This window comes from Nicotiana tabacum, chromosome 8 (assembly GCF_000715075.1).
Source record: "Nicotiana tabacum cultivar K326 chromosome 8, ASM71507v2, whole genome shotgun sequence".
In the NCBI taxonomy this organism is placed as follows: Eukaryota; Viridiplantae; Streptophyta; class Magnoliopsida; order Solanales; family Solanaceae; genus Nicotiana; species Nicotiana tabacum.
In genome coordinates this window covers 37,382,548-37,395,166 of record NC_134087.1, presented here as the reverse complement: position 1 = coordinate 37,395,166, position 12,619 = coordinate 37,382,548, and the positions used below count along the sequence as shown (strand labels likewise).

At 36.4% G+C, this 12,619-nt stretch overlaps 3 protein-coding genes across 4 annotated transcripts; 2 read left to right on the top strand and 1 right to left on the bottom strand.

The window, feature by feature from the left end:
- Positions 1-936: 936 nt before the first annotated feature.
- Positions 937-5,289, top strand: LOC107821348 (FHA domain-containing protein PS1-like). The gene is made up of 6 exons (XM_016647782.2): positions 937-1,320; positions 1,940-2,148; positions 2,399-3,589; positions 3,908-4,043; positions 4,159-4,541; positions 4,645-5,289. The coding sequence occupies exons 1-6, from the start codon at positions 1,014-1,016 to the stop codon at positions 4,894-4,896; spliced, it is 2,478 nt and encodes an 825-aa protein (XP_016503268.1). The 5' UTR covers positions 937-1,013; the 3' UTR covers positions 4,897-5,289.
- A 292-nt stretch (positions 5,290-5,581) lies between these two features.
- Positions 5,582-8,198, bottom strand: LOC107821347 (protein SENSITIVE TO PROTON RHIZOTOXICITY 1-like). Of its 2 annotated transcripts, none has more exons than XM_075219192.1 (2): positions 7,989-8,198; positions 5,582-7,205 (listed from the first exon to the last, which is right to left on the bottom strand). In XM_075219192.1, exon 2 carries the CDS (start codon positions 7,017-7,019, stop codon positions 5,697-5,699), a length of 1,323 nt encoding a protein of 440 aa, XP_075075293.1. In that variant the 5' UTR covers positions 7,020-7,205; positions 7,989-8,198; the 3' UTR covers positions 5,582-5,696. The 2 variants fall into 2 exon arrangements, with proteins under 2 accessions (XP_075075293.1, XP_016503267.1); XM_016647781.2 differs by having other exon boundaries at positions 5,582-7,202.
- A 1,006-nt stretch (positions 8,199-9,204) lies between these two features.
- Positions 9,205-9,875, top strand: LOC142163044 (uncharacterized). Its single transcript, XM_075220295.1, has 2 exons — positions 9,205-9,417; positions 9,564-9,875. Exons 1-2 carry the CDS (start codon positions 9,205-9,207, stop codon positions 9,873-9,875), a joined length of 525 nt encoding a protein of 174 aa, XP_075076396.1.
- Positions 9,876-12,619: the final 2,744 nt, after the last annotated feature.

Genomic DNA, 12,619 nt, shown 5'->3' with positions numbered 1-12,619 from the left:
CTCGCACATAATAAAATTTCTCGCATTGTACTGTGTAATTTTTTTTAATACTACGAGTTCATTTAAATGTAACTAAAGATAATCATGATAATTATCAAGTCAAGTTAACCCCAAAAAATAAGACGACTAAATTTTTAAGTAGTAGGTTAAATTGCAAATTACAAATGCATGCATTAGCATGGTTAAAGATAAAATTGTCCTTAAATTTCCTTAAAGCTAAAGAATATGGAAGGCAGTTTTGTAAGCAACTACTTTTCTTAAAATTATGCAATGCATATTAATTTTAATTACATCACACCAAACAATAGATAAAAAATAATCTATGCATAAGTAACCCATGCATTACTAATCTCTGCGTACTAGTATACCTTATTCAGTACTATTCTTATACACCCTACCAAACGACACCTTATACTATACTTTCATTGGATACCAGGGCAAGAATTCTTAGATAGATTTCTAGATTTCAATTTGCTACTCTTTCTTTCCCGATGTATGTGATGCAACTTTTCGTTTTTGTCTATAACTATTTTAAAAGTTATATATATTTTAAATAATTTCTACGAGACGATTTATAACCATACAGATATTTATGACTTTTTTTAGACCATATATTTTTTTTTATTTCTTTCTTAAACTTCACGCAAGTCGGTCAAAGTCGGTCAAAGTGTACCACATAAGATGAGATTGATAAAGTAATAAGTTTTTAAAAAGAAGAAGAATTAAAAGTAAAAATAACATGCAATTATATAATATATGTATAATAGATATATAACCGTGTATGATCACATTGTATAATTTACGTAAACAGATGAAAACAACAAAAATAACAAAACTTACATGTAATAGTTCTGGTTTTTTCCTTTTGGTAGAACAAAGCTGTCCCGTTTGGCCGTTTCACATGAGCAGTACTCCCTCTATATAAGCTAACGGTCACATTTGCAACATTTCATTCAAAAAACCCCACTCTCTCTCCCCCTCTCTTTGTGTCAAATTCTCTCTATTTCTCTTTCATGGCAGAGAATCAAGAATCTTTGGGAAAACCCAATTTACAGACTGAATTAGAGAAGAAGATTCCAGTGTTTACAGTGCTAAAGAATGGAGCCATCCTCAAGAACATCTTTCTTCTTGATAATCCCCCACCTATAACCACAACTTCTATTGAAGAAACGAAACCAGATTTTGAAGAGATTTTGTTGGTGGTTGGAAGACACCCAGATTGTAACATAGTCTTGGAACACCCAAGCATCAGCAGATTCCACCTCCGCATTCACTCGAATCCCTCTACTCACTCCCTCTCTCTTATTGATCTGTCTTCTGGTAATTCTTTAATTTCTCTTATCTTATTTAGACTATATATTCAAGCTCTGCCTTTGTAAGCCACATTTAAAAGAAGAGGGTTGTGGAAATTTTTCTACTCTTTTTTTTTTCATAATCTTGTATATTGGTGATTTTATTCATGTACCAAATGTTTCTATAAAAAATTTTTTCCTCTTGACTAAGACAAAATTTTTTATGCTTAGGGTTTCTCTTTGTCATCTTGCTTCAGAGTACTATGAACTCTCTGTATAATGTTTAACATGCTTCATTTCTCTTTGCTAGACATTTTGATTTTTTTTTTGGTTTCCTTCATTTGATTATGGTTTATCTAGTCAGTTGATTTTCTCTGCATATATTGATGAATTTCCAGTTAATTCACATTTCTTTTGTTGTTTATCACGCCCTCTGTCCCAATTTTGACATGGAGTTAGAAAAGAAAGAAAGACTTTGAAACTTGTGGTTTAAAACAAGTCATAGACATTTGCGTGTCTATGAATCATCTCATTAACGTAAATGAAAAGGTTAAAGTTAAATTATTTCTAAATATAAAAATATATAATTATTTTTGCGACAAACTAAAAAGGAAAATGTGCTGACTGTGGTTTTGCTGTTGTTTTAGTCCATGGGACATGGATTTCTGGCAACAAGATTGAACCAGGGGTTAGAGTAGATTTGAAAGAGGGCGATAAGATGCAGCTTGGAGGTTCAAGCAGGGAGTACAGGCTTCATTGGATTCCAATCAGCCGTGCATATGATTTGGGGAATCCATTTGTAGCTCCATTAAGTGAAGCAGAATCAGTGAAAGAAGCAGAGGAGAAAAAACATCAGGTGAGATGAAGAAGTAGTATGTGAAAATAGAAAAAGAGCTTCAGAACTATACCTGTATGTTTTCTTTGTATTGTTGTCTTGGGTCTATCAGAACAGCCTCTCTACCTTCACAAAGGTAGGGGTAAGGTCTATGTACATCTTACCCTTTCAAGACCCCACTTGCGGGATTCTTACTGGGTTTTTTGTTGTTGTTGTTGTCTTCACTTTTAACTAGTCTTTCACCTTATTGTCTAATATATCTATTTTCTAGGATGAGAGTGGCATTGCCCTTCAGAATGAGGATGATGATTCAGTGCAGGTTCTAGATTCAGCATTTTCTGATATGAATTTATTGCCATATGTAAAAAGTTTGACTCCATCAGCTCCTCCAATGCCTGAATATTTGGAGTCTTCATTTCCTGTTGGCGACGAGGCAGTAAATGTAAATCCACCTGAGAAAATACATGGAGAGAGTGAAATCAGTTTGATACAGCCTGCTTATGAACCTGACAAAGAAAACAGCACTCCGCGAGCGCTTCTTGTCTCAGGAGGGTCCCAAACAGAAAATGCACATAGTCCAGTAAGATCTCAGCAAAAATGTTTGAGCATTTGGTCTAGAAGGGGAAAATGTTCCAGTGTTCAGATTCAAACAGGTAGAGATAGAGCAATTATTGAAAAAGTTGACATTGATACTGAAGTTAACTCACTTAATCGTGAGAAGGTTGGAATGGGATCAGTTTCGAATGATCTTTTTTCTAGTGCAAACAAGGACGAAGAAGATGCATTCACTCCAGACAAAGAGAACCATACTCCTAGTTCTCTCTTCCTTGGGTCCGAGATGAATGAACAAACTACCAAACCTGTACTTTCTTGTTGTACGGATGAGAATGCTGAAGAAAGTTTTAATCTGGACAGAATGAATCTTACCCCAAACGCTCATTTGCTGCAATCAATGAAGAAGACGAGCAGTTTGGAACAAAATAAGCATCGAAAACCTTTTAGATCCTCCCATATGAAAGATATTTTTGATCCCACATTCCATGAAGCTGAAGGTCTTAAATACCACAAGAAAGAGAATGTCGGATCATCTACAGTGCTCTCAAATATTTGTTGTAATAGTGAAGAAATTTTCACTCCAGATAAAGAGAATATGATACCCAATAGTTGTTCAATGAGATCGAAAAGGAAGGGGAAAATGGTGGAAGTTAAGCATCTAAAACCATTTGAGAAAGAAAACTTGACTGGCAAAGTACTTGAAGAGCAGAAATCAGCAAGTGTTGCTTCCAGAAATATGGATAGATCGGAGGTAAATATACTGAAGGACAAAACAGATAGAGTGCCATTTCAATCTCTGCTTGTGAACTCCCCCAGCAACACCAATTCAGAATCTCCAGAACGGAAAATCAAGCTGAATGCGAATCCAATCAAGTGTCAACAAATTATGGAAGCAGGCCCCTTTTCTGTAAGTTCATTTACCTGTTTCTTATGTGAAAAACTTCTTCAGATTCATGATTTCCAATCCGTAGTATTAAGTTGTTAGCCTCAGAAAGTAATAGATTGTGGCCAGGACACAGGTCTGCTATATATTTTTTGTTATACTATTCTTTTACACTTTATTCAATGAGATGATTGACATTATAATTGTTCAAAGGTTAGCTATTAGGATGGTTCAGACCATACAGCTTAACAATTGTAAATTTGAGGTCTCTTGGATGACCACAACCAATGAGAACTGGGAGCGTTGATGATTCTTAATTTATCCTTTAAACAATATCTGCAGGATAACAATGCCAGGGAAGAGAAAAGAAGGTGGACCACGGTAGTGGACACCACTGCTTTGTTAAACAAAGAGTCAAGAAAAGCTTTGCAGCTTTTGCAAGGTCTCAAGGGGACTTACCTGATAATCCCCAGAATTGGTAATGAACTTACTTTGGCATTTCCTCAGAAAATTTCCTAACATCTTCAAGTATTTCAATAAATTTTGTTATGCAAAACCCCTTTACTTGATCTTTACCTGTTACTTGATGTTAGTATTAAGGGAACTGGATTGCATGAAGAGGCGTGCTAGCTTTTTTAGAAAAGCAACAGAGGTATCTGCAGCATTAGAATGGATAGAAGACTGCCTGGTAAATGCAAAATCATGGGTTCATGTGCAGAGTTGTGTGGAGGAAGCAAGGCCAATGGCACCGACTCCTCCTGCTACTGCACCACCGTCTTTGTTCAGTAAGGAGAATGGCATCTTTCCAGTTGGCTCGGTTCTATCCTCGCCATATTATGGTCTAGCGGAAATTGTTTCACCCACAGCAGAAGATCATATCCTTGAATGTGCCCTCCTCCTTAAAAGAACTAACAGAGATGGACAACTAGTTCTCCTTAGCAATGATCGTACCATGAAGATCAAGGCCATGGCAGAAGTAAGAGCACAACAAACATCATCGTCCCTTCCGCATCCTACCACCCCTTCTGATTGTGCCATGAACATCAACTGACACTTAATTTTTGTTTATTGACTGGCAGGGGTTAAACTGTGAGACAGCAGAGGATTTCCGAGAGAGTCTGGTGAATCCATTCTCAGAGAGGTTTCTTTGGAAAGAAAGTTCTCCCAGAGGAAGCACTTGGTCGTGTGTGGATGACTTTGTTCTTGGGGAGCCATACTACCCTGGTCCTCTAAAGAAGTCATCAAAGTCAGGACAAGCAGCAAAAGGCTTGAAGCTGATATTGCTTCATAATTCTCATTATAGGCAAATCTGTTCAGGCAGTGGCAGTTAGCTGAGTACAGTTACCCTTACCAAAGATGTGGAAACTGTTACTGCTCAATAGTTTTCATCGTAGGCAATTATGTTCAGCCAGCTGAACCAGTTAGCCGAGACAAGTCCCCCTTATCAAAATTGTTGGAGATAAATTCAGATCATCTGGCTACATCTAGACCTGTAAACGGCCATTGTTTCAATCTTTTGGAACTTGTGGCTATCATTGCAAATAGTTTCTAGATGATTCAGAGAATCTTTTTCATGAAATCAGAGTAAATTGTAGAGGTTTGTGTAAATCCATCTACATCTCAGTCCAATACATTCAGTACTTTAGTTCAATGGTTGCTTAATGTTAGCCTTCTCTTTTTTTCTCGTTGGGTTTTCTGAAGGATACAACAGCTCAGCACTTTGGTATATCTTGTTAGTTGTTATCATCTGACTTGCTGGCATCTATTGATTCTCTTGGCTAAGTAATTAAGAAGCACATTTATTAATGAAGTCCGTTTGTACCTAAAAGCAGCTTAATATTCTGATTTGTATCAAGCATATCTTGGAAATCTCTCTTCCTCTCAAATTATGTCGAAAGGTTTTAGACAGTTAATGCACTTCTTATTGACTTGCTGCAACTGAGTAGTTGCAAGAAGCTGGGTAAGAGGATTTGTAATTTAACAGAATCACACAATCGAGCCAGATATAGCATTTTAAGCAATCAATAAAGTGCATTATATATAATAAGAAAAGACTTCACTTATTCCCCAAAAGGAACTGACGAAACAGAATGCTATATGCCAACGACAAATTTCTTAGAGCTATTCCAGTTCAGTAGAACCTATATTTTTCCAGTCTTCGAGGGTAATTACATGAACCTGACAGCAGAAAAGAGAATGAGTTTTCTGGGTCCTCAAATGGTGGCCGAGGGAACTCTTGGAGTTCGCTAAGCTTGCTAGTTTCAATGTTCAACGGTGACAAATAACTGCCAGGATTATCTGCATCCTCTTTTACATTTATAGTATTTTGAAGCCCACTACCATTCTGAACATTTAACTCACAACCGATTCCTCCAGCCTCTGTCGTTGCTTTACCGGTGTGGCCTTGATCAGATGTCTCAGCAAAACCTTTGGTTTCCTCTAGAGGAATTGCAGGTGTATGTCCTTGGAAAAGGGAAATGTGTCGAAAAAGCTTATCTTTCCTGGAAAAGGTTGTTCCACAAGAACAAAGCCATTTATCTTTACCACAATGCTTCTCATGTGTTCTAAGATCTGCAATAACTGAAAATTTCTTTAGATTGCACCTACTACAAGCATAGCTTTTCTCACAGTGGGTTCTTCTGTAATGTTTTTTCACACATGAGATAGTTTTTAACGGCTGAAACCTTTTATGCTCCTTGTTGCGCTTGCAACCAACACAAGGACAGGAATACCTTTTAATAAGGGTCATCGTCCTAGAGCTGGGATCCTTGTGAGGCTGTGCAAGAGCAGCTGGAGTTTTGTACTCATCCCCATGACCCCTCATGTGCATCCGCAAATTGGCATCTCTCTTAAATCCCTTCCCACAAATTGTGCAAAAGTGAGTGTGAGGTGCAAGAATTTCCTCTTTTTCCAGCTGCAGAATCTCGTAGGAACCAGGAGGAAGGTTCTCTTCCTCATGGAATTCATCTTCATCGTTTGCCTCATGTTCATCAGCAGCATACTTCTGTTCAATGCCACAATCGCCCATTAGATCAACATGGTTGGACTGATCTTCCGCTTTAGTCACATTAACACTATGTGGTAGAGCACCAGCATTAATACCTTTTTCAGAAGGAACCGAAACACCACCAAACTGCGCAGGTTGCTTAGTAGTTGGGCTCGCGGAGGAAAATGTATGATGCTTCACGGTTGGAAGAAGACTCCCTGCAGTTGATATCAATTGAACAATAATAGAGGTAAGATCAGCAGTTATTAGCTGTTGTTGCTGACTTGAAAGGTCATTTCCCTGAATCCCAACTAGACTTCTGTGGTCAAAAATTATACGCACCAGCTCCTGGAGTTGATGAATCTTTTGTTCAAGAAAAGACATATTTTTTAGAATGGCTTTTGGATCCCAATCTTGTATTCTGGTAAAATCATGATTTTCACTCCTTTGATTAACCTGCTGTTCCATGCGAGATGCGTTTTCAGTTGGTTGATTAGATTTAGAAAATTGTTGCTCAATCCTAGTCTGCTGATCTGGAAATGAGGAACTTTTCCAGTTCTGTTGACGACAAAGTGTAATTGGTAATTGAGTGAGGGCACAGCTTTCAGCAATTCATTACCAGATGAAGAGCAGCAGGTTCTATATTCGAATCTGCTTCACAAAGTAACAAGATTCCAACAGAAAGAACCGAAAAGCAAAAGAAAAATTAGAAAATCCTTAACCAAAATCATGGAGGTGAAATAATTCAGTTAAATTTACATAAAAATTTCAGTGACTAATAATGACCAATAACAACAGCAATGAGCTTTACAAGAATAAGAATTAGAAAGAAAAAATAAAGAGGAACATAAAAAAATTGAAGTCTTGATCACACCAAATTCTTCTACATCTTAGGATGATACCTTATAAGTGTTATCTATTCTTTCAAACAACAGATTGTTCATATACTTTAAATCAAGTGTATTAATTCTACTTCCTATTCATACTATTTAGGCTTTCATGATTTCCTATTGATTTAATTTACCAACCTCAAGAAAGGCTCTAGAATATATACAAATCATAGTTCCTTCCAGCTTATTTAACTTTCTATTCGTAGTTCCAAATCAACATATTAAATGACAGCAACCCCATCTAACACCCTACCCCCAACCCTCAAAAGAAAAGTAAAAAAACAAAGATCTAAAAAATTATTCAACACCCCTGAAAACCCCCTCAATATGGTATACACATCAAACTCACATAAAAAAATTCAATCTTTCTCCAAAATGATGCTCAGTTGCAACTTATTCAAGCTGTTAAGTGGCAGAAATAATCAACAAATTAAACATTTGATCACCAAAACACTACAAGATCCCAACTACAAACTTAATAAATCCGCCACTTGTAATCTAATAGATGTAATCCAATCAAATTAAAGCACAAGTAGTGAAGACTAACCAAACCAGACAGAAGATAACCCAGATGCTCCTTTCCCTGTTCTAAGTTGAATTATTGCAAGAAAAGGGGAAAGAATGGTAAAAGAGGTGAAGCAGCAGAACCTAGTTGAGGATAGCAACAATGAATGTCTATTCTGGAAATCCCCATAATGGATCCCACACTCACTTTGTTGGTAAAAAGCGTCAGCCCGTCACCAACCTTTGGCTTTTACTGTGTAGAAATATTTTTGCCATTTAATTAGCTCAAAGTCAATCATGAATTACTGTTTCAAAAGGTGGAACGGAGCCCACCAATTAATCCCACTGCTACATGCATGCACAATGAACGATTTTTATTTAGGGGTATATATATATATATTTACCTACTTATTAAGGTGTCAGTAAGGTGGCTCCACTGCTGGGCGGGTTCACTTTATTATCTCCGAGTTTAGGGTGCCACAGATGGATTTCTCCATCATTAGAAAAATAACAATAAAAGGCTTTACTAATACTAATATTACCAGGTGAAAACATGTTTAAATAATCAATATTAGTAGTACCACTACTAAGAAAAGGAATGTCGTAAAACCAATTTGAATAGCGGGAAGAAGGACGCTACTGTCATATAAAATATTTATTTGGATCAGTCATGTATTAAAGCAATAAGTGCATCATGTGTGTATTTTGCATTGGAATTTTAGGGTGCACTGTTCTAGACGTGAGGGCGAAGATGGCTAACACGGAGTGGTATAAGAAGGCTAATAAGGGGGCGATGTTACTGCGGCTAAGACAACATCGTTTGGTTGGTTATATGAAGAACTTATTGAGGACAAAGGCGGTGACAAGAAGTTGTGCAATCTGGCGAAGGTGAGAGAGTGAAAGGCCCCTGATCTGGACCAAGTGATGCGCATAAAAGACGAGGAGGGTAGAGTCTTGTTGTAGGAGGCACATATTAGGCAGAGATGACAGTCTTGCTTCCATAAACTCTTGAATGAAGAGGGAGATAAGAGCATTGTGCTGGGTGAGTTGGAGTACTCGAAGAGACATCGAGATTTTGGGTACTGTAGACACATATGTTTGGGGGAGGTTGAAGGGGCTATGCGTAGGATGAGTAGGGATAGAGCGACCAGGCCAGACGAGATCCCTGGGGAATTCTGAAAGAGCGTGAGCAAGGCAGGCTTGGAAAGGCTCTCTAGGTTGTTTAACGTTATTTTTAGGACGAAGAATATGCCTGAAGAATGGAGTGGAGTACGATGATTCCATTGTACAAGAACAATGGGGATATCCAAAACTGCAACAACTATAAGGGTATCAAGTTGTTAAGTCATACGATGAAAGTTTGCGAGAGTGTGATAGAAGGGAGATTGGTGGAGCAGTATATGGCGATGCAGACAGACTTGCATATGGTGTTTATTGACCTAGAGAAAGCTTATGACAAAGTCCCGAGAGAGGTCTATGGAGATGTCTAGAGGCTAAAGGAGTGTCTGTAGTGTATATTAGAGTGATCCAAGACATGTATGATAGAGCTAAGACACAGGTAAGGACGATAACATGAGACTTTGATCACTTCCCGATTGAGATTATTGGGTTGCATCAGGGATCATCACTTAGCCCGTTTTTGTTTTCGTTGGCAATTGATGCACTGACGAGACACATTCAAGGGGAGATGCCTTGGTGCATCGCAGACGACATAGTTCAGATTAATGAGAAGCGAGTTGGTGTTAACGAGAGGCTAGAGGTCTGGAGGCATACCCTTGAGTCTAAAGGTTTCGAGTTGACTAGAACCAAGACAGAATATTTGGAGTGCAAGTTCAGCGGTATTACCAAGAAAGCGGACGTGGAAGTGAGGCTTGATATGCAAGTCATTTCTAAGAGGGAGAGTTTCAAGTATCTTGTGTATGTTATTTAGAGTGATGGAGAGATTAATGATAATGTCACACATCGTATCGGAGAAAAGTGGATGAAGTGGAGGCTCGCTTCAGGTGTCTTGTGCGATAAGAATGTGCCATGAGACTTAAAGGTAAGTTCTACAAGGTAGTGGTTAGACCGACTATGTTGTATGGGGCAGTGTGCTAGCCAGTCAAAAACTCCCATGTCCAGCAGATGAGAGTAGATGAAATGAGGATGTTGAGATGGATGTGTGGGCATACTAGGTTAGCATTATACATAAATATACACATTTATACACAATTATACATAAGTATACGATACTATATAATTGTATATAAATACTAGTTATACAATATTTTTACTAGAAAACATCCTATGTCTAACACTACACAAACTGTAAACAATATATCAACCTTTATAAACATATATAATATTATATAAGAGGTATTTATACATTCATATACATTATTATACATTATTATACAATATAGTTACAAACTGCTACATGGTTATGCTTTTTTGTCCCAACTTCGAGTTGTAGCAGTAGGTATTGGACGATTCAACTCGTCAATAAATTCATAACTTTATGCGAACGATTCCGAATTTAACATCCAGACAAGATACATCCAGTTTTAGATCCGAGACTTCAAGGTCGTAACAATGTTGATCTAATTTCAAACTTCAAAATCTTCCAAAATTAGTGGTTATTTTTCAGCGCAAATCAAGTTTGAGAGCTACAGATTTTGGATCTGTGTGGGTTGTCATTTTTCTTTCAAAATCTTCAATTCTTCTTCTGCTTGCCACCATCGAATTTGGCGGATTTGGACTACGGAGGAGGAGCATGAGCCAGAATTGCATATGGGGTAAGCAGAGGAGGAATAGCGGAGGCTAGAGTAAGAGAGGAGAAAGGGATCTGTTTAGGTTAGAGAGAAAGAAAAGAGAGGATGTACCGAGAAAATTGGGTAGGTTGGGAATGAAGAAAAAAAGAAAGAAAAAAACCTTTTAAGTGCTTTGGGCTAACGGATGAAAATTATTTTACAATTTATGTATAATCTGAGTTAAATCGAGTAAGGACCTAAAATATGAGCCTAATTTTGTTGGTACGGTGGATCAACTGACAATGAAGATAATTTTCTCTATATTTAATGCATTCATGCTAGTCTCCAGTGTCGGCTCAAGGGCCAAGCAAATGAAGCAATGGCTTTAGGCCCCCAAATTTTTGGGGCTCCAATTTAAAAGTAATATGTTAATTCTATAATAGTTTCCTTTAAAAAATATTAAATATCTATGGTAAAACATTACAAGAGATGCATAAAATAGGAAAAGAATTATTTTGTCAATGTGATAGATGATGACTAAAGTTAATTTATATTCTAATATTAATATTTTATTTTTTCTCATAATATAACTTGTATTATAAATTCACTTTTTCCCCTCTAATTACTAAGCTGTCTATTCTCTTAAAAACAAGGGATGCATTTAAAAAAATCCATTATTCTCAGGTCCTCAAGCATTACAACAAACAAATTAAAATAATAGAATTTTATACTGATATCAAATTATAAGCTTCTAGAATCATGTTACTATTATAACTTTCTATTTTTGAGCTTTATATTTACACTTTAATATTTATTTTCTTATCTCAAGTAGCATATTACTTTTTACTTCCTCCGTTCAAATTAGATGATGTATTTTCCTTTTTAGTCTATTCCAAAATAAATGACATGCTTCTATATTTGGAAATAATTCAACTTTAAACTCTTTATTTTACCATTTTACCCTTAATGAGAAGCTTTTATAACCACATAAATGTCATGGCCCTATAAAGATTTTATCCATTAAACTTTTAAGACCACAAGTTTTAAAAGTTTTTTTTCTTAAATCCGTGTCGAGTCAAACTACCTCATCTAAATTGAAACGGAAGGAGTATCGTTTATCTTATGCACATATGTCAACTATAAAGCATTAATCAAATTACTTAATATGGATTTTTTTTTTAAAAGTTTGAGGCCTCCTAATAAAGTTTGGCTTTAGGTCTCCAATGTTCTTGAGCCGCCTCAGCTAGTCTCAAAACATACAACATGCTAGTTTGTCAAGAATTACAACAATTAAGGTCAACCCTGACATCTAATCCAAGTTATGTAACACAGCGCTACTACACTATCCAAATTCAACCAAAGATCACCAATATAATCTACACAAAAGATGATATACTGGTGTCAAGAACACCGGAATAACTCAGCATCCAAACTTAAGCTTTGGTCAAAGCCAAAGTCAAACACGCGAGTCAACCTTAACTTTGTTAAACACGGTCAAACCAACGGACCTATCCCATTTCTTGGTTACCCTTAACCTTATTAGTCCATAATCATTTACTACTCATCTATCTATTTATATATATATCTATATCTATATCTATACTATATTAAAAGCACGAAAGCTCTTAGCGAAATATCGTTCGCCTTTTTTACCCTTCAAGAATAGATTTTATATTGGACAATACTGCAATTTAAGTTAATTTCCTATTATTTAGGACTTCAAAATCAACTAAAATTTTTATTATTAAATTTTCCTTATTTAAACTTTGAATAAATTCCTAACATTTAGATTACATAAATCTTTTTCTTATTTTACTCGCGTAAATTAATAGCTTCTCCTTACATGTACATTATATATTTACTCATCATAATAGATCTATTTTAAGTCTTTAAATATTGAAGTTGACTATATATACAATCTAAACGAAACATATAGAGACACATT

Bases quoted from the DNA above. Each gene is read 5' to 3' on its own strand.
- LOC142163044 (XM_075220295.1), top strand. From the start codon at position 9,205: ATGGAGTGGAGTACGATGATTCCATTGTACAAGAACAATGGGGATATC. The intron at 9,418-9,563 runs GTCTATGGAGAT...GGGTTGCATCAG, and splicing joins ATGACAAAGTCCCGAGAGAG to GGATCATCACTTAGCCCGTT.
- LOC107821348 (XM_016647782.2), top strand. From the start codon at position 1,014: ATGGCAGAGAATCAAGAATCTTTGGGAAAACCCAATTTACAGACTGAA. The intron at 3,590-3,907 runs GTAAGTTCATTT...CAATATCTGCAG, and splicing joins TGGAAGCAGGCCCCTTTTCT to GATAACAATGCCAGGGAAGA. The intron at 4,044-4,158 runs GTAATGAACTTA...ACTTGATGTTAG, and splicing joins CCTGATAATCCCCAGAATTG to TATTAAGGGAACTGGATTGC.
- LOC107821347 (XM_075219192.1), bottom strand. From the start codon at position 7,019: ATGGAACAGCAGGTTAATCAAAGGAGTGAAAATCATGATTTTACCAGA.